The 19,488-nt window shown below is 42.2% G+C and overlaps 1 protein-coding gene across 12 annotated transcripts in view; it reads left to right on the plus strand.

Moving 5' to 3' along the window:
• The window catches only part of LOC126004028 (acyl-coenzyme A thioesterase 6-like), a 226,179-nt gene that overhangs the window by 122,023 nt on the left and 84,668 nt on the right, over positions 1-19,488 (plus strand). For 4 of the 12 annotated variants that reach the window (XM_049770412.1, XM_049770410.1, XM_049770413.1 and 1 more), the window contains exon 2: positions 7,101-7,128. The exons of 7 other annotated variants lie outside the window; for them this stretch is intronic. In XM_049770412.1, the coding sequence (XP_049626369.1) occupies positions 7,101-7,128 (28 nt within the window). Of the gene's footprint in view, positions 1-7,100; positions 7,129-14,627; positions 14,851-19,488 lie in introns of those variants that run through there. One more of the 12 variants, XM_049770430.1, reaches the window with a different exon arrangement.

A 19,488-nucleotide genomic window follows, 5' to 3' on the forward strand; every position in this document is an offset into this window, starting at 1 on the left:
CTTTTCTTAAGGGCTGCTCTAGCTATTCATGGGTGTTTATTCATCAGGAGTGTTTGATCCACTTCTTTTAAGAATGTCATGCATATCCTTAGAGGGATTGCATTAAATCTGTACAATGCTTTGGGAGTATTGCCATTTTAATGATGTTAATCCTCCCAATCCATGAGCAGGGTATGTGTCTCCATTTTTGTGTGGTGTGTCCTCTTTTATTTCTTGAAGCAGTGTTTTGCAGTTTACTTTGTATAGGTACTTCACATCTTTAATTAAGTTGACTCCAAAATATTTGAGTTTGTGTGGCACTTATATGAGTGAGATTTTTTTAATGTCCATTTCTTCTCTATCATTATGTATGTGTAAGACCATTGAGTTTTGCATTTTAGTTTTGTATTCTGCCACTTTGCTACATGAATCTATTGTTTCTAGGAGCTTTTTGGTAGATTCTTTAAGGTTTTCTAAATATAGTATCATGTCATCTGCAAACAGTGAGAGCTTGACTTCTTCCTTTTCTATCTGGATTCCCTTGATAGTTTTTCTTTCCTAATCACTATAGCAAGTACTTCCAGTACTATGTTGAATTGGAGTGGTGAGAGGGCAGCCTTGTCTTGTACCAGATTTTGGAGGAAAGGCATTTAGTTTATCTCCATTGAGAATTATATTTGACATTAGCTTGTGGTAGATGGCTTTGACTAAACTGAGAAAAGTTTCTTCCATGACTATCTTGATGAAAGATTTTTTAAATCAAGAATGGGTGTTAGGCCTTATCAAATGCTTTCTCTGCTTTTGATATGATCATGTGGTTTTTCTTTTTTTTTTTTCTTTTGATTTTTGGGCCACACCCGGCAGTGCTCAAGCATTACTCCTGGCTGTCTGCTCAGAAATAGCTCCTGGCAGGCACGGGGGACCATATGGGACACCGAGATTCGAACCAACCACCTTTGGTCCTGGATCGGCTGCTTGCAAGGCAAACGTCGCTGTGCTATGTGGTTTTTCTTTTTCTTTTTGTTGATATTCTATAATGTGTTGATTGATTTATGTATATTAAACCATCCTTGCATTCTTGGAATGAAACCTACTTGGTCATGGTGTTTGACCTTCTTGATGAGACATTGGATCCTATTTGCCAGGATGTTGTTGAGGATTTTTGCATCTCTGTTCATTAGGGATATTGGTCTGTAGTTTTCTTTTATTGTAAAATCTCTGCCTGGTTTTGGTATCAGGGTGATATTAGCTTCATATAAACTATTTGGGAGTGCTCCTATTTTTTTCAATTTCATGAAAAAAGCCTGAAAAGGATTGGTAGTAGTTCTTCTTGAAAGGCTTGAAAGAATTCATTAATGAATCTATTTGGGCCTGGGCTTTTGTTTTGGGAAGACTTTTGATTACCATTTTAAGTTCCTCAATAGTGATGAATCTGTTTAGATATGCTAGATTATCCTGGTTTAACAGTAAAAGCTTATAGAAGTCCAAGAATTTATCCATTTCCTTCAGATTCTCATGTTTCATAGCAAAGTAGTCTCTGATTACCCTTTGAATCTCTGCAATATTTGTAGTGATCTCCTATTTTCATTTCTAATCCAGTTTATTGAGTTTCTCTCTCATTTTCTTTATGAGTTTTGCTAGTGGTTTATCAATCTTGTTTATTTAGTCAAAGAACCAAATTTTGCTTTCATTGATCTATCAGAATGAATTTTGGATTTCCAGTTCATTAATTTCTGTTCTTTTTTTTTTTTTTTTGTGGTTTTTGGGTCACACCCGGCAGTTCTCAGGGGTTTTTCCTGGCTCTGTGCTCAGAAATTGCTCCTGGCATGCACGGGGGACCATATGGGACGCCGGGATTCGAACTGGTGACCTTCCGGCCCCTAATTTCTGTTCTAAGCTTTGTTATTTCCTTTTGCCTACCTATTTTTGATTTTTTCTTGATTATTTTCTACTTTTATAAGCTATGCCATTGTAGGCCCAGTCTTCCTTCCTAGTGTGTGCTTTCAAAGCTATAAATATTTCTCTTAGTACCACTTTTGCTATGTCCCATAAATTCTGATAATTTGTGTCTTCATTGTCATTTGTTGCCAGGAATGTTTACATTTCCTCTTTGATTTTATCTCTGACCCACTGGTTGTTCAGTATGAGCTATATAATTTTCAGGTTTTAAAGTTTTACTTCTTTTGTTTGTTTGTTTTTTGGGGGCCACACCCATTTGATGCTCAGGGGTTACTCCTGGCTAAGCGCTCAGAAATTGCCCCTGGCTTGGGGGGACCATGTGGTACGCAGGGGGATTGAACCGTGGTCACCGTGTTTCCTTGGCTAGCACTTGCAAGGCAGACACCTTACCTCTAGTGCCACCTCACCGGCCCCTAAAGTTTTACTTCTGTGTCCCTTTGTAGTTCACTTCTAATTTCAGTTCTTGTTATCTGAGAAGGTAGTCTATACAATTTCTATTCTCTTGATTTAATGGAGATATGTTTTATGGGACAGCATGTGGTCTATCCTGGAAAATAATCCATGTGCATTGGAGAAGAATGTTATCCAGTTTTTTTGGGGATGGAGTGCCATACACACACACACACACACACACACACACACACACACACATATCTAATAGTCCACTCTTTTTTTTTTTTTTTTTTTTTTTGGTTCTTGGGTCATCCCCTGCAGCACTCAGAGGTTACTCCTGGTTCTATGCTCAGAAATTGCTCCTGGAATTATATGGAGGACCATATAAATGCTGGGATTTGAACCACCATCCTTCTGTATGCAAGGCAAACGCCTTGCCTCCATGCTATTTCTCCGGCTCTACTAGTCCACTTTCATCCGTTTCTATTTTCAGAGCTAGTATATGCTTGTTGGTTTTCCCCCTGGTTGACCTATCAAGTAGGGCAGTGTTGAGGTCTCCCACTATTATTGCATTGCTATTGATATCTTCTTTCAGATTTGTCAACAATTGTATTAAATATTTTGCTGGTCTCTCATTGGGTGCATATATGTTTAGGAGTATAATTTCTTCCTGTTGTACATATTTGATTAGTACAAAAAGTTCATCATTGTACCTTATACCTTTTCTGAGTCCCGAGTTTATGTCATCTACTGAAATGGCCACTTCAGGTTTTTCTTTTTATTTTTGGGTCACACCAGCAGTGTTCCGGGGTTACTCCTGGCTTCATGCTCAGAAATCACACCTGGCAGGCACAGGGGACCATATGGGATGCCGGGATTTGAACCAGTGACATTCTGCGTGAAAGGCAAACGCCTTACCTCCATGCTATCTCTCCAGCCCCCACTCCAGCTTTTTTAAGAGAGTTGTTGCTTAGATTATTTTCCTCCAACCTTTGATTTTGAGTCTATGTTTGTTCTGACTATTCAAATGTGTTTCTGTAGGCAGCAGAAAGTTTGATTCAGCTTTTTGATCCATTTTGCCACTCTATGTCTCTCCCAGGTGCATTTAGTCCTGTGGGAGAGATAATTGTCATAGATTTAGTGTCATTATTGTGTAGAAGTTTGTTGAGTGTGTGTTGGTCTGTCTTTTCTTAAAGTAGAATTTTCAGTTTTTCTTTTAAGACTGGTTTTAAATTTAAAGTGTCTGAGCTGTTACTTATCTGTGAATCTATGTATACTTCCTTCAAACTGAAAGTGAGTCTGGATGGGTGCAATATTTTAGGCAAAGCATTCATTTTATCGAATTATGTCACTATATTCCACCACTGCCTTCTGGCCTTAAAGTTTTCTTGTAACAGGTCTATGGTAAATCTTAAGTATGCTCCTTTGAATGTAATTCCCCCCCCCCCCACACACACTTTTTTTGTTTTGGGCCATACCAGGCATTACTCAGGCATTGACTCTGTGCTCAGAAGTCGCTTCTGGCAGGCTCAGGGGACCATATGGGTTGCCGGAATTCGAACCAGAGTCTGTCCTGTGTTGGCCACGTGCAAGGCAAATGCCTTACCACTGTGCTATTGTTCCAGCCCCTAATTTCCCTTTTTAATCTTGCTTCTTTCAGTAGTCTTTCCCTATCTGTGGGATTCATTATTGTGACTAGGATGAGTCATGGAGTGCTTTTTTCAGGTCTCTTTTAGCTGGTACTCTTTGAGCATGTAGGATTTGGTTGCATGCAATATTTAGCTCTGGGACATTCTCTACAATTATGTTCTTGACTATGAATTCTTTTTTTTTTTTTTTTTTTTTTGGTTTTTGGGCCACACCCGGTAATGCTCAGGGGTTACTCCTGGCTATGCGCTCAGAAGTTGCTCCTGGCTTGGGGGACCATATGGGACGCCGGGGGATCGAACCGCGGTTCATCCAAGGCTAGCGCAGGCAAGGCAGGCACCTTACCTCTAGCACCACCGCCCGGCCCCTTGACTATGAATTCTAACTGAGGATTCTCTTCCTGGGTTTCTGGGACTACATTGATTCTTACGTTGTTTCTGTTAAGCTTATCAAAGACTTCTATTCTCATCTATTCACTTTCTCTGAGTACTTTTCCCATAGTCTGATTATTTTCTTTAAAGCTCTTTTACAATCTCTTCTGTTGTATGAAGTTGTAATATATCTCATCTACTAGCTCAGCATTTTGCAACCACTGTGCTGTGGCATACTAGTGTGCCATGAGATATTGTCTGGTGTGCCATGGGAAAATTTTTCATTTCATCCGTAATAAGTGGCTTCAGCATGATTGGTCTATTTGTGAGCCGAAGCGCATGTTACGAACTATAAAAAATAAAGACGAGAGAGACTGGGCCGGGCGGTGGCGCTAGAGATAAGGTGCCTGCCTTGCCTGCGCTAGCCTTGGATGGACCGCGGTTCGATCCCCCGGCGTCCCATATGGTCCCCCAAGCCAGGAGCGACTTCTGAGCGCATAGCCAGGAGTAACCCCTGAGCGTCACCGGGTGTGACCCAAAAACCAAAAAAAAAAAAAAAAAAAAAAAGACGAGAGAGACTGAGAGCTCTTGATGAAAAGCTCTGTGTGTGTCTTTCTTCAATTCCTACCAGAATATCAGCTTGGTGTTCAGCCAAACAGGCCCAGGTTTTGCACTGAGTAAGTAAACAGAAATATGAACAATTATAAGATACTTTATTATTTCATAAAAAGTAATTATAAAAGAATTTCTTTGTGTTTATTTGATTCCTATTCAAGAGAATTACATTATATATAGTCAATATAGGCACAGAGTTAAATATTTTTTAGTGTTTTCTAATGGTGTGCCTCGTGATTTTTTTCATGAAAAAAGTGTGCCTTTGCACAAAAAGGTTGAAAAACACTGTTGTAGCTCACTGATTCTATCCTCAGCTGCTGTTACTCTGTTGGAGAGGCTTTTCAATGAGGTGTCCATTTCATCTATTGAGTTTTCCAGACCTGTTATTTCAGTTTGGAGCTTTCTGATTCCTATCTTCTATCCTCTTGATTCTTATTTGTGGTCCGTTCAACTCACACTATGCTTTCTTTGAGTTCTATGAACATCCTCCATATTTGTTCTCTAAACTCCTTATATAAGAGGCTAGTTGGTTGGCACATTTTGGGTCATCATATCTGCCATTTTCATTCTCTATTCCTGGTGTTGGCCTGTGCTGTTTCTCCATTGTCACGCTTGTTGTATGATTTTTTTCTCTACATGTTATGTTATAATTTATTGGCTAGAAGATGTACACGGCCACAATGAAAGCAGAGGGGCCAGGCTCCTCTGACTTCACCCTCCTTGGGCATTTCCAGATCACCTCCAATCAAGCAGCTTCCCAGACTCTTCTGGGCTGGTCTCAAATGCCACAGTCAATGATCAGGCTGAGGCCCCTTGCAATGGCCTACTTATTCTTTCTTCAGTGGCAGAAAAGAGTTCTCCAATGGTTAACAATTGTATTATGGTTCAACTATTTATAGCAGGGTAGAATTTTGGGGGTGTTTGGGTTACATTCAGCTCTGCTCAGGATGGTGTTGGGGATGGAACCATGATCAGCTGTGATGACATATGTACCACATTTTTCTGTAAATCAGCCATTTTGTCAATTTATGTTTCTCTGTTTCTGGGAAGAGGCCACTGAGTGACTTTCTCAGAAATACCAATTAGTTTAATCCTGACACTTCAGTGACCAGATTTGTGAGTTGTAAAACAACACCATTTCGAATGACACATTAGTTTTTCTCACTAGTGTTTATCACTAGTATTGTGAGGGTTGTTATCTTTTATCTATATAAAATCATCACGATAAATCCTTTTCAGAGTAGGAAACTGATTTCTAGGCTTTCAAGCATTTCTCTTGCTAAAAATTTCATAAACTGGTTTTGAAACGGAAGTGTTCTAGTTGCTATTTTGCCTACCGGAAGAGATTTGGTAGGAAATTGCGGAGTTAGAGAAGGAGGACTAGGCTTCTCCACATAGGAATGACCACAACATCATATGTTTTTCAAATTTTCTATTTCTTATAACTGCCCCATTTTCTCCCTATCCTGTAACTTCTCAGCAGCCTTTGTTTCTGTTACAATACTCAGTACTGTAAGCTGCAAGATTGATGATTAACTTCTCAAAAAACCCTTCTTTGACTTTGTTCTGGATTTGCACAAACACTAGGTGATCTCCCAATTCAGAGAGCAACCCCCAAGCTGGACCGATGGGAGGACTGTAGTGGCTCTCTGTCACTGCTGGCCAAGGAGGTGGAGACTAGGCCAGGCTGCTGCGATCCCCCAAAGTTAGGGTCACCCCTTTCCTTTTAGGATGGCGGTGAAGGTGACAGTGGAGCCAGCGGGCCACAGCCTTGGGTCGAGCTGGTACGCATCTGGGCGTGGGGCCTATCCCGGGGGCAGCGGGTGACCCTGCGCGCGTCCCTGCGCGACAAGAAGGATGCGCTGTTCCGGGTCCACGCGTGCTACTGCGCCAATGCCGGCGGCCGGCTGGACCTGGCATGCTCGCCCGCGCTGGGCGGCAGCTTCGCGGGGCTCGAGTCCATGGGGCTGCTCTGGGTGCTGGAGCCCGACAAGCCCTTGGTGCGCCTGGTGAAGAGAGACATGCAGAAGGCCTTCCTGGTGGAGCTGGAGTTGCTAGATGGCCATGATCCGGAGCCAGGATGAGCGCCACTTCCTGGGACCCGGGGTGCGGAGGGTACCTGTGAGCTCTGGCCAGGTGCGTGACACTTTGTTCCTGCCTCCAGGTGAGAAGATAAGCCAAACACATAAATCAATATAAAATTCTGTTACAAGACTCATTTCTATGCCCAACTCTCAAAGTAAAACTCTGTGTCTTAAATGCATTTTAGAAATTTATGATTCAGTAACCACCACCCTCCACCATATTACTGTATGATAATTTATGAGAAGGGATTTTCTGTAGTTTTTCTCCTCTTTTTACTGTATCCTTTCTTACTAGTGGATCAGGGAGTTGTTTTCTTTAAGTAGAAAGACCTTACTAAATAGTCTAGAAAGAATTCTTGTTAATTAAAATAGCAAGCTTCTTACATAATATTATAATATTCTTTTCTCCAGGCCCTGGGCCTTTCCCTGGGATCATTGACTCCTTTGGCTTAGGAGTGGGCTTGATGGAATACCAGCCCAGCCTTCTGGCTTCCCATGGCTTTGCCACATTGGCTCTGGCTTATCAGTTTGAAGATCTTTCCAGGGATTTGGACAGCATACAGCTGGACTACTTTGAAGAAGCCCTGTGCTACATGATCCAGCACTCCCAGGTTCTTCTTTGTCTTTTCTCTATTATATCTCCCAGAAATACCTCCTAAGAGGGCACAGGTCTGAAGTAACTCACTGTGCCAAGGGTGCTGCTGTTTAGAATGCTTTGTTTGGAGATTTGCTTGACTTGTGACCAATTTCCAATTTCTACCAGAAGAGCTAATAATGTAGAATTCATAATAAATATTCATGGATGGGGCCAGAGAGATAGCACAGTGCATGTGGCACTTGCATTGGGTACCCTGAACCCACCAAAAAATTAATCATGAGCTCAGAGCCAGAGGAAAGCCCTAAACATAGCTGGAACTGACCCTAAAACAAAACCAACCAACCCAAAATCCACTTAATGTTTATTTAAAGGAATTACTAACATGAAAATCCCTGGTATTCTCAGGATGGATAAATAACTGAGAAGCTTATTGATTTAACATTGCCATGGATTATTTGGGGGGGGACTATAAGGATTAATTAGATTCTGCAGTTGCAGAATGCAGTTGCATTTCAAAAGCATTTTCTATTACATAGGTAATAGATGCTATTCTTATTTTTCTCCCAGGTAAGGGGTCCTGGCATTGGACTTCTGGGACTTTCTGTAGGTGCTGATATTTGTCTTGCCATGGCCTCATTTATGAAGAATATCACAGCCACAGTTTCCATTAATGGAACTGGATTCTGTAGGTTTCTTCCCATATGCTACTACAAGCAAATTTGTATTCCAGTAATAGGCGCTTGATATGAAGCGAGCCAAGACATCTTTTTCAGGCATGCTGGATATTGTGAATATATGGCCTGATATCATAGATATACGTGACAGCCCCCACATGATTCCCATAGAGAAGGCTGAGGGGCCCATTCTCTTCATTGTCGGTGAAGATGACCACAACTGGAGGAGTGAGTTCAATGCCCAAAGAGCCTCTGAAAGGTTACAGGCCCATGGAAAAGGAAAACCCCAGATCATTTCTTATCCTGGAACTGGGCATCACATTGAGCCCCCTTATTTCCCCATGTGTCCAGCTTCCACACACAGACTAATGAAGACACCTATGATATGGGGTGGGGAGCCCAGGGCTCATGCTAAGGCCCAGGTAGATGCATGGAAGGAAATCATAGCCTTCTTCTGTAAACATCTTGGAGGTATCCCCAAGACATCTTCTAAGTTATAATTTATTGGTATTGTGGATACAATAGATTTAAGGTCCAATTCTAGTATTTATAATTTATGTCAATTATATGTGATCAAGATAACATGTCATTAGTATTAATAACATATTCACATAAATTTTGAGTAATTTTCTCATTGACAATTATTAATGTAAACATCCTTTGGTAGCATTACATTGAAGTTACTTAAAAGCAAAAAATTCACTTTAAATTTTTATTTTCAGATCAGAGCATTAGTAAAATAGAAATGTCATTTGCCTTGGATGGGGGCCCAAGGAAGTTCTATTCCCAGCATTCCAAATGGTCTTCCAGGCTTGCCAGCATGATTTCTGAGCTCAGAGCAGGAGAAAACTTTGAGCATCATTAGGTATGGCCAGGAAACCCAAAATACTGCTCTATTATTTTTTTTAATTTTTTTAATTTTGGTTTTTGGGCCACACCCGGTAGCACAAAAAAGTTACTCCTGACTCTACGCTCAGAAATCACTCCTGGCAGGCTCAGGGAAGCATATGGGATGTTGGAGATTGAACCCGGATCTGTCGTGGGTCATCTGTGTGCTAGGCAAACACCCTACCGTTGTACTATCACTCAGGCCCCCAAAATACTGCTGTTTTAAAATAAATAATATAAAATAAATCTTCTGTTGTCTTCTAGGTTCTTTATCATAAAACTTTCAGCTATAGATGAATTTAAAGCTGAGGAAATACCACTTATTCTTTTTCGTGGAAGAAAAAAGCTCTCCAATGGTTAACTCAAACACTAGGTGACCTACTTCCAGTTGAGAGAGCAACCCCAAGCTGGACCAATGGGAGGACAGTAATGGTTCTCCTTGTCACTGCTAGCTAAGGAAGTGGAGACTAGGCCAGGCTTCGGTGATCCTGCTGCCAAGTGAGTGCCCAGGATGCTTCAGAGAAACTAGTGGTGTGCTCCATCTGAGTCCCTTTTATTTTCTTGGGTCCTGGAGGACAGTTTGTCAACCTGAAATTTTGCTGAGACTGTCCAGTCCAGCTATGTTTACAGAGCCTCTTTGTGCCCATTTGTTGGCCCATTTGTTTGTAAAAGAGATAATTTGCCTCTTCCATGTGTAACTTTCAAGGACGCTAACACTTGGGGAGGCAATGCCCCCTGGTCAATAGAATAACAAATTACCTCCCACTGTATCATCAATACCCAGTCCTGAATTCTTGGCCAGGGGTAATTTTGAAATTACCCCTGAAATTTTGAAATCTCCATTCTAGGGGCAGAAGCAATAACAGAGCAGTAAGGTGTTTGCCTTGCACACTGCCAACATAGGACAGACTTCGGTTTGAATCCCAGCATCCCATATGGTCCCCCAAGCCTGCCAGGAGCAATTTCTGAATGCAGAAATTTCTGAGGATGAGCAGGAGTAACTCCTAAGGACAATTGGGTGTGACCCCAAAACCAAGGGGAAAAAAAAAAGAAAGGCCAGCAATGCTGTGATTATTCATAATGTCCTGAGCAGCCTGACATGATTTGCTCAAAAGGCCATAGTATTCACCTTGAGAAGCCCTATAACCCATATAAAACAAGGGGCTAGTCAGGTAGAACCAAACCAGAAACAAGATTCAGAGCTGACCTGTGCTCCATGTATTTTTTTTCTCTGGCCCCTTCTCTATTATTTTTCCCTCTGGTCCATAGATTTTAGAGTGACATGGTCCCCAAGTGGTCAACTAATTTCCTGCCTGAAGCAGGGATGATAGAAGTGTTAATGAGCCGTAGTTTACAGAATCCCTAAATGTAATACTGAGATTATTCTCCAAAGGAAGAAGTCTGGCTTCATTCTTACAGTTCTTCAGCAATCCAGTCTCAGCTAGTGGCTTCCAATCAACTGTAACCTGGAACTGGGTCTTATGCACTCCTAAAGTTCTATATTCCTAGAGACTGGCACAGGACATGGTAAGTGTTCAATAAATTATACTGACTGAGCTAATGTGAACAACTTTTTTTTTGTTTTTGGTTCACACCTGGCAGTGCTCAGGGGTTTCTCCTGGCTCTATGCTCAGAAATCGCTCCTGGCAGGCTCAGGGGACCATATGGGATGCTGGGTTTCAAACCACTGACGTCTGCATGCAAGGCACACGCTTTACCTCCATGCTATCTCTCCAGCCCCTAATGTGAACTATTTAGAGTTTCAATAAGAAGCAAACTTTTGGGGACAGAGAGTTAGGTATGGCACAGTTTGATCTCTGGCCCCACATACAGCCCCCTGAGGATGACCAAGAATGACCCGTGAGTATGAACCACGAGCAAGCCCTTATCACTGCGGATGTGGCCCCAAACAAACAGACAGAGTCAAACTCTGTTCAGCCATGTTATTCTTGGCAGAAAGTGCTCCTGACAAAGCATTTAAGGTCTGAATCTGACCCAGGACCGAAAAATAGCCCATGTTCCCACAAGTGGTCCTGAACACTCCAGACTACTGTTGGGGCTGTCTCCATTCATAAAGCAAGTAAGTGTATTTCTGTTTTCATTACATTTCTTTTGGACTGCATCCACCTGTGTTCAGGGCTTATTTCTGGTTCTGTGTTTATGGGTCACTACTTGCAGGCCTCATGGGAGTAAATGTGGGCAGTGTGGAGATTACATTTGATGTCTCCAATATTATTTTATTTTATTTTGTCTTGTCTTTCTCTTTTTTTTTTTTTTTTTTTGCACTCGAGCATGATTTGATTTCAGAACCGAGACTATTGTGTGGTGCCTGTCTTTATTGCTGTAGTGCTCACCAGTTATTTAATTCGATTTTTTTTTCTGTATTGTGGTGGTATTTCAATTACCTTTTTCACGTCCTCTCTCAAACTGAGGTTGGAAGCCTCTAGAGGGACTAGCCCATTTTCAGCCTATTTGACTTTTGACTTCTTTTTCTTTCCCTCTTATTTTGTACCCCAATCTATTGCTTTTCTTGCCTTCAAACAAAACCACATACCTCAATTTTTCTAGCTCTGTCTCTTAAATAAAGGGGGAAACAAGGGAGGGTTCCAGGACCAAACAGATATGTGATCACTAATAGTAAGCCAGACAAAGAGGGGTCCACCTACTCTAGCAGCCCGGGGGGTGATGGTGGGGTATATGGGTTGTAGAAAGGGAACTGGAATGGGGGAGGACATAGTTGGTGATGGGTATTCCCCTGACTCAATGTTAATATGTACGTAAAATACTACTGTGAAAGATATGTTAGCTATTATGGAAAAAAATTGTGTTTTTAATCAGAAACTTTCTTTGACTTACATGGATTATTATATCAATTATATTAAAAAAAAGAAAGAAAGAAAAGGCACCTTTCATAGGAGAAAGGTTAGGGGCCTATGCTTTGGGGAGGTGCTCCAAGCTTTTAGCTCTCCCCCTTCACTGCCTGCTCTCCAACCTGAAAAGGTATTCACCGTGATCAGCTCAGGCACCACATACACCAACATTTTGGGCTCTCCATTTTCAGTCCAGTTTAAAAAAGCTGTGACTAACCACAGGGTCAAGGCCTCACCATTGCTGTGGTCAGGTCCTGTGTCCGTGTTCAAGTGCCAGTTGTTGTTTCAATTATAAAATATAAAGTCTGGGGGCTGGAGATATAGCACAGTGGTAAGGTGTTTGCCTTGTACACAGCTGATCCAGGATGGATGGTGGTTCGAATCCTGGCATTCCGTATGGTCCCCTGTGTCAGCCAGGAACGATTTCTGAGTGCAGTGCCAGGAGTAACCCCTGAGTGCTGCCAGGTGTGACCCAAAAATCAAAAAAGTAAAAATAAAAAATATATAAAGTCTAATGTACATAAAAAGAAAAAAAATCATGCTATTATATAATATATAATTATATAATATAAAATATAATCATGTTATATAATCATAAAATATCTATCAATGCAGAAAAAAGCATTTGACGAGCTCCAGCACCTATTCATAATTAAAACTCTCAACAAGGGGCCGGAGAGATGGCATGGAGGTAGGGCATTTGCCTTGCATGCTGAAGGACAGTGGTTCGATTCCCGGCATCCCATATGGTAACCCCAAGCCTGCCAGGAGCAATTTCTGATCATAGAGCCAGGAGTAAATCCTGAGTGCTGCTGGGTGTGACCCCCCCCCCCAAATAAACCTCTCGACAAAAAGGGAATTTAAAGAACTTTCTTCATTATAGTCAAAGTCATTTACTCATGCCCTCAGCAAACATTATACATGGTGGCAAAAAACTAAAAATCTTTCCTCTAAGTTCTGGTACAAGACACTGAAATTACTCAACAACACTATTAGATAAAAAGAAAGATATTAGGGGCATCCAGATAGCACAGGCAGAAGGCAAGCTCTCACTATTTGCATCTGACAGGATACTATATTTAGAAAGCCTTAAAACTTCTATCAATTTATACAAATAATAGCTTTGTATAGTAAAGTTCAGGCTGCAAAATCTATGCACAAAATTCCATGGTTTTCTATACACAACTAAAGAAGGTGAGAAAGATATTAAAATATATTTAATTTCCAGAGGCTTCTGGGAAGGGCAACTAAAACAGCCAGGCTAGGACTACGAGTCCCAGTAAATAGCGTGCAATGCAACAGCATAAGAGGAGGAATTCAGAGCAGTCTGATCCGGTGGAACCAGTGAGTTTATTAAACACATTAAACAAATCAATAAAATGATCATAAAAGTGTTTTGTAAGTGAAAAGGCTGTTGCCTATCTCCCTTCCTGCTTTTTTTTTTCCTTTTTGGGCCACACCCCATGACACTCAGGTGTTACTCCTGACTATGTGTTCAGATATCACTCCTGGCTTCGAAAACCATATGGGATGCCAGGGGATCAAAGTACAATTTATCCTTGGTTAGCATGTGCAAGACAAATGCCCTACCACTTGAGCCACCACTCGAGCCCCCCTTCTTGCTTTTCTGCTTCGCTCCACAGCCACGTGCATCTTCTAGCCCATGAACCCCACCACAACACGTAGTAAAAACCACACTACAAGTGTGGCAATGGGGGAAACAAAGCAGGACAATGCCATGCATAGAGAATGAAAATGGCAGCTCTGATGACCCAAAAAGTACCAACCACCTAGTTAGCCCCTCAGTTAAGGAATTTAGAGTAGAAATATGGAGGGTGTTCAGAGAACTCAAAGAAAAGCATAGCTGAGGCTGACTAACCACAAAGATAGAAACCAGAAAACTTCAAACTGAAATGACTGAAACTCAATCATGATACCTTTGTAACTGAACTGTACAACTCACGGTAATTCAACTCAAATTATTTTAAATTCACCAAAAGAATTGACCGGGATGGGTGTGTGTCTGTAAATACATCTATGGTAATTCATATAAATTCCTTAATCACTTATTTACCCCAGTTCTCTGCATTTTCCTGGACAGGAATTCTGATTAAGGCCTGGAGCTCTGGTTTCACCACTAACATAAATTAGCCAACATCATTTCCTTCACGGAGAGTTAGCTTCTGGAGGCAGAGCAGATTTCCAGGGTCCGACCCAGCATCACCCAGATTTCAGGGAGCCCTAATACGCCCACCCAGTGCCTGGGGGACACCTGGCAGATGTACAGACCAAGAGTCCCGACTGTGTCGCGCTCAAATATCTCTGCGGCACCCTCTCCCTGCACCTGATGCCGGTAACCACAGATTATTGATCAGGTCCTAATTCCAAGGTCAGCTCTTTGAATAAAACGGTGTCTACTGTTTCCCACGCTCAGTTCTCACAGCAGCAGAGATGGAGGTGACAGTGGCGGTGGAGCCGGCGGGCCGCAGCCTGTGGGACGAGCCGGTGCGCATCTCGGCCTCGGGCCTGTCTCCGGGGCAGCGGGTGACCCTGCGCGCGTCCCTGCGCGACGAGACAGGCGCTCGGTTCCGGGCCCACGCGCGCTACTGCGCCGATGCCGGCGGCCGGCTGGACCTGGCGCGCTCGCCCGCGCTGGGCGGCAGCTTCGCGGGGCTCGAGCCCATGGGGCTGCTCTGGGCGCTGGAGCCCGACAAGCCGCTCCGGCGGCTGCTCAAGCAGGATGTGCAAAAGCCCTTCGTGGTGGAGCTGGAGGTGTTTGATGGTCGCGATCTGGAGCCTGGGCGACTCCTGGGCCGGACTTTACACGAGCGCCACTTTCTGGGACCCGGGGTGCGGCGGGAGCCTGTGCGCGCGGGCCGGGTGCGTGGCACGCTGTTCCTGCCTCCAGGTGAGAAGATAATCTAATCACACAAGGCATACATCAATATAATACTCTGATACAAGTCACCCTCTTCAAGTAAAACTCTTATCTTCTCTTAAATGAATCTTAGAAGCTTAGGGTTCAGTTACCTCCCCTCACCCCCTTATGACTCTTATGGTAACTAATCAAAAGGGACCCTGTACATTTTCTCCTCTCAAAGAATCTGTTTTTTGTTTGTTTGTTTGTTTGTTTTACTAGCGGATCAGGGAGTTGTTTTCTTTTCTTTTCCTTTTTTTTGTTTTTTTTTGTTTTTTGGGCCACACCCGGTGACGCTCAGGGGTTACTCCTGGCTATGTGCTCAGAAGTCGCTCCTGGCTTGGGGGACCATATGGGACACCGGGGGATCGAACCGCGGTCCGTCCAAGGCTAGCGCAGGCAAGGCAGGCACCTTACCTTTAGCGCCACCGCCCGGCCCCAGGGAGTTGTTTTCTTTGAGTTGCAGGACCTTGCTAAATACTTTAGAAAGGTCTTTTATGATCAACAGAGGGTCTGGAGGTGGGGAGGAGGGAGATAGGGAGCATTGATGGTGGGAATGTTGCACTGGTGACAGGGGTGTGTGTTCTTTTTATGACTGACACCCAACTATAATCAAGTTTGTAATCACGGTGTTTAAAATTTTCTTTTTCTTTTTGAGCTACACCCAGTGATGCTCTGGACTCGCAGTGGTCCTCAAACTATGGCCCGCGGGCCACATATTGTATTTGTATCTGTTTTGTTTCTTCATTGCAAAATAAGATATATGCAGTGTGCGTAAGAATTCGTTCATAAGTTTTGTTTTTACTATAGTCAGACCCTCCAATGGTCTGATGGACAGTGAACTGGCCCCCTGTTTAAAAAGTTTGAGGACCCCTGCGAGTCTGGAGTTTCTCCTGGCTAGACGCTCAGAAATTGCTCCTGGCTTGGGGAACCTTATGGGACACCAGGGATCGAACCTCAGTCCATCCTAGGATAGTGCGCACAACGCAAATGCCCTGCTGCTTTCGCCACGGCTCCAGCCCCTAAATAAAGGTATTAAATTTTTTTTAAATGTAAACTTTTACTAATATTATTTTATCATATTCTTTTCTCTAGGTCCTGGACCTTTCCCTGGGATCATTGACATCTTTGGTTTAGGAGGAGGCTTGTTGGAACATCGAGCCAGCCTTCTGGCTTCCCATGGCTTTGCCACACTGGCTGTAGCTTATTATCAGTTTGAAGATCTTCCCATTACTTTGGACAGCATACAGCTGGACTACTTTGAAGAAGCCCTGTGCTACATGCTCCAGCACTCGCAGGTTCTCCTTTCTCTATTCTCTATTATACCCCCCAAAAATACCCGCTGAGAGGGCACAGCTTTGCAGTCACTGTGCCAAGAGTGTTGCTGTTAGAATGATTTGTTTGGAGATTTGCTTGACTTGTGAAAACAATTTCTAATTCCTACCATAAGGACTAATAATGCAGAATTCATCATAACAAGCCATGTGAGGGATTGGAGAGATTGCACAGTGCATGTGGCACTTGCCATTGGGTTCTCTGAGCCCACCATGAATGAATCGTGAGCTCAGAGCAGGAGAAAGCCCTGAGCATTGCTGGGAGTAACCTTAAAACGAAAACCAACCAACCCCAAATCCACATAATGTTTATTTAAAGGAATTAATAACATGAAAATCCCTCTTGATAGGGCTGCATTAGTGCTCTCAGGATGGATGGATAACTGAGCAGCTTACTGATTGAACATTACCACGGGTTAGTGGTGGTGGATTAATTATATTAGATTCTCCGGTTGCATTTCAAAAGCATTTTCTATTACATAGGTTCTTGATGCTTTTTCCTATTTTTCTACCAGGTAAAGAGTTCTGGCATTGGACTTCTGGGTATATCTATAGGTGCTGATATTTGTCTCTCCATGGCCTCACTTATGAAGAATATCACAGCTACAGTTTCCATCAATGGATCTGGATCCTGTGTAGGTCGATCCATGTACTACAAGCAGATTTGTATTCCAGTAATAAACCCTGACGTTCAGCAAGCCAAGACATCTTTTTCAGGTATACTGAACATAATAGATATATGGCCTGATATCATAGATATATATGATAGCCCCCACATGATTCCCATGGAGAAGGCTGAGGGGCCCATTCTCTTCATTGTTGGTGAAGATGACCACAACTGGAGGAGTGATTTCTATGCCCAAAGAGCCTCTGAAAGGTTACAAGCCTATGGAAAAGAAAAACCCCAGATCATTTCTTACCCTGGGGCTGGGCATTACATTGAACCCCCTTATTTCCCCATATGTCCAGCTGCCTCACACAGATTAATGAAGAAAACTGTGATATTGGGTGGGGAGCTCAGGGCTCATTCTAAAGCCCAAGTAGATGCATGGGAGAAAATCCTAGCCTTCTTCCATAAACATCTTGGAGGTATCCCCAAGGTATCTTCTTCTAAGTTGTAATTTGTTGGTTTATTGGAATGCAGTAGATTCAAGATTTAGTCTAATTAGTCTAATACTGCTAGTGTTTAAAAACAATATGGAGATTCCTCAAAAAAAAAAAAACCCTGAAAATCGAGCTTCTATGTGACCCAGCTATATCACTCCTAGAAAGGGAGGAGGGAGATGGGGGGAAGGTTGCATTGGTGAAGTGGGGTGCTCTTTTTTTTATAATTGAAACCCAATTGAAACTACAAACATATTTGTATCATGATGTTTAAATAAAGATATTACAAAATATAAAGTTACTATATTCAAAACTTAAAAAAATTCTAGTGTTTAATAATCTGTCATTATATGTCCTAAGAATAACTTTTAGCTTCATGCCATTATTATTACTAAAGTGTTCAGGTAACTTTTGATTAATGTTTTTCCTTGATAGTTATTAAAGTAACACATCTTATAATAACATAACATTAAGTTACTAAAAGAAAAAGCATTCCTGTGCTGCTAAAATTGTTGCTGTCAACAGACACATGAAAAAATGTACACCATAACTTACCATTAGGGAAATCTAAAAGATGACAACAATGTGATATCAACTTACACCAGTGAAGATGGCACATATCAAAAATACTGAGAACAATGTCTCTTGGTGGGATGTATTGAGAAAGGAACTTCCATCCATTCCAACATTCCCCTGGTGGGAATGTTGCCTGGTCTAACCCCTATGGAAAGCAGTATGGAGGGTTCTGGTAAACTCAAACTTGAGCTGCCATATGACTGACCCAGTCATATGACCCCTCTTTTGGGTATTTACATCCAGGACAGAAAAACATTTATCCAAAAGGATGTATGCACACCACTATTCATTGCAGCACTCAGTACAATAGTTATCAACAACCTAGATGTCCAACACCAGATGAGTGGATCAGAAAGCTATTGTTCATATATACAATGGAATACTACATAGCTGTAACAAATGACACAATCATACAATTTATAACAACATGGATGGAACTGGAAGATACGCTGTTAATGAAGAAGTGTTATGTTAAAGAAGGATAAATATAGACTGACATTACAAATATATGTAGTATTTAGAATAATTGCATGAAGAAATGTAATGGCCTAAATGGGAGTTGCCTTGTACACCCTTGGACTCAGAGTATTAAGAGAAGGAAAGAAAGTGTGTGGAGGATGTGAAACACAAATATGAAAGGATGAGGGTCAGGGTCAAGCAGTCTCAGGTACATTGATGGCGGGGGTGGGGAGGACAAATTAAATGCCCAAGCCAAAGTCAACAATAATGAAATCAAAGACCCAAACTTTAACAATTTAAACATTCGGGGCCAGAGCAATAGTACAGTGGGTAGGGTGTTTGCCTTGCATGCAGTTGACCTGGGACTAATCTGTGTTCCATCCCTTTTTTATTTATTGTAAGAATGTATTCAATTTTTGCATAGGCACATTAAGATGGGAAAAAACTATACATACAAATAAGATCCTATCTAATAGAGATTGGAACACACAAATCTTGTAGTGCAAAGGGACCTTACACCCTGAACATTGACATACTGGCACAGGCCTCAGAAAAAAGGGCATTTTCCATTCACCCCTGAACCAGGGAACCCATCCACAAAACATTCAGGCTTGTCTATAACATCACCTGGAAGCAATCCTCTACCACAGAAGACCCTACACTGCTCAGACATTGACCTGCTCAAAAGAGACTTCCCTTAACACTGAGAAGACTTAACAACAACAATAACGTCCTGGTTACAGGACAGGGCTCCCTGCATTGCCCTTTGATTGTGAGGTGAAATGAGAGGACGCTCCACATTCTGACTTCAATGTAGGATATGCAGATTCCAGAATCTTTAATACAGAAACATGATATCAACAACAGAGACTGTGTGAAAAATAAAAGTGTGTTGGCACTACAGACAATGTCTTGATTGGACGATCTAGCTTGCCTGGAGCCTAGAGTTGGTCTTGTGCCAGGAAACTTCAGGGGTCGGGTCTCTTTGTATTTAGGCCAAGGTTAATCCTTTCCATGTCC

Source organism: Suncus etruscus, chromosome 3 (genome assembly GCF_024139225.1).
Source record: "Suncus etruscus isolate mSunEtr1 chromosome 3, mSunEtr1.pri.cur, whole genome shotgun sequence".
Classification (NCBI taxonomy): domain Eukaryota; kingdom Metazoa; phylum Chordata; class Mammalia; order Eulipotyphla; family Soricidae; genus Suncus; species Suncus etruscus.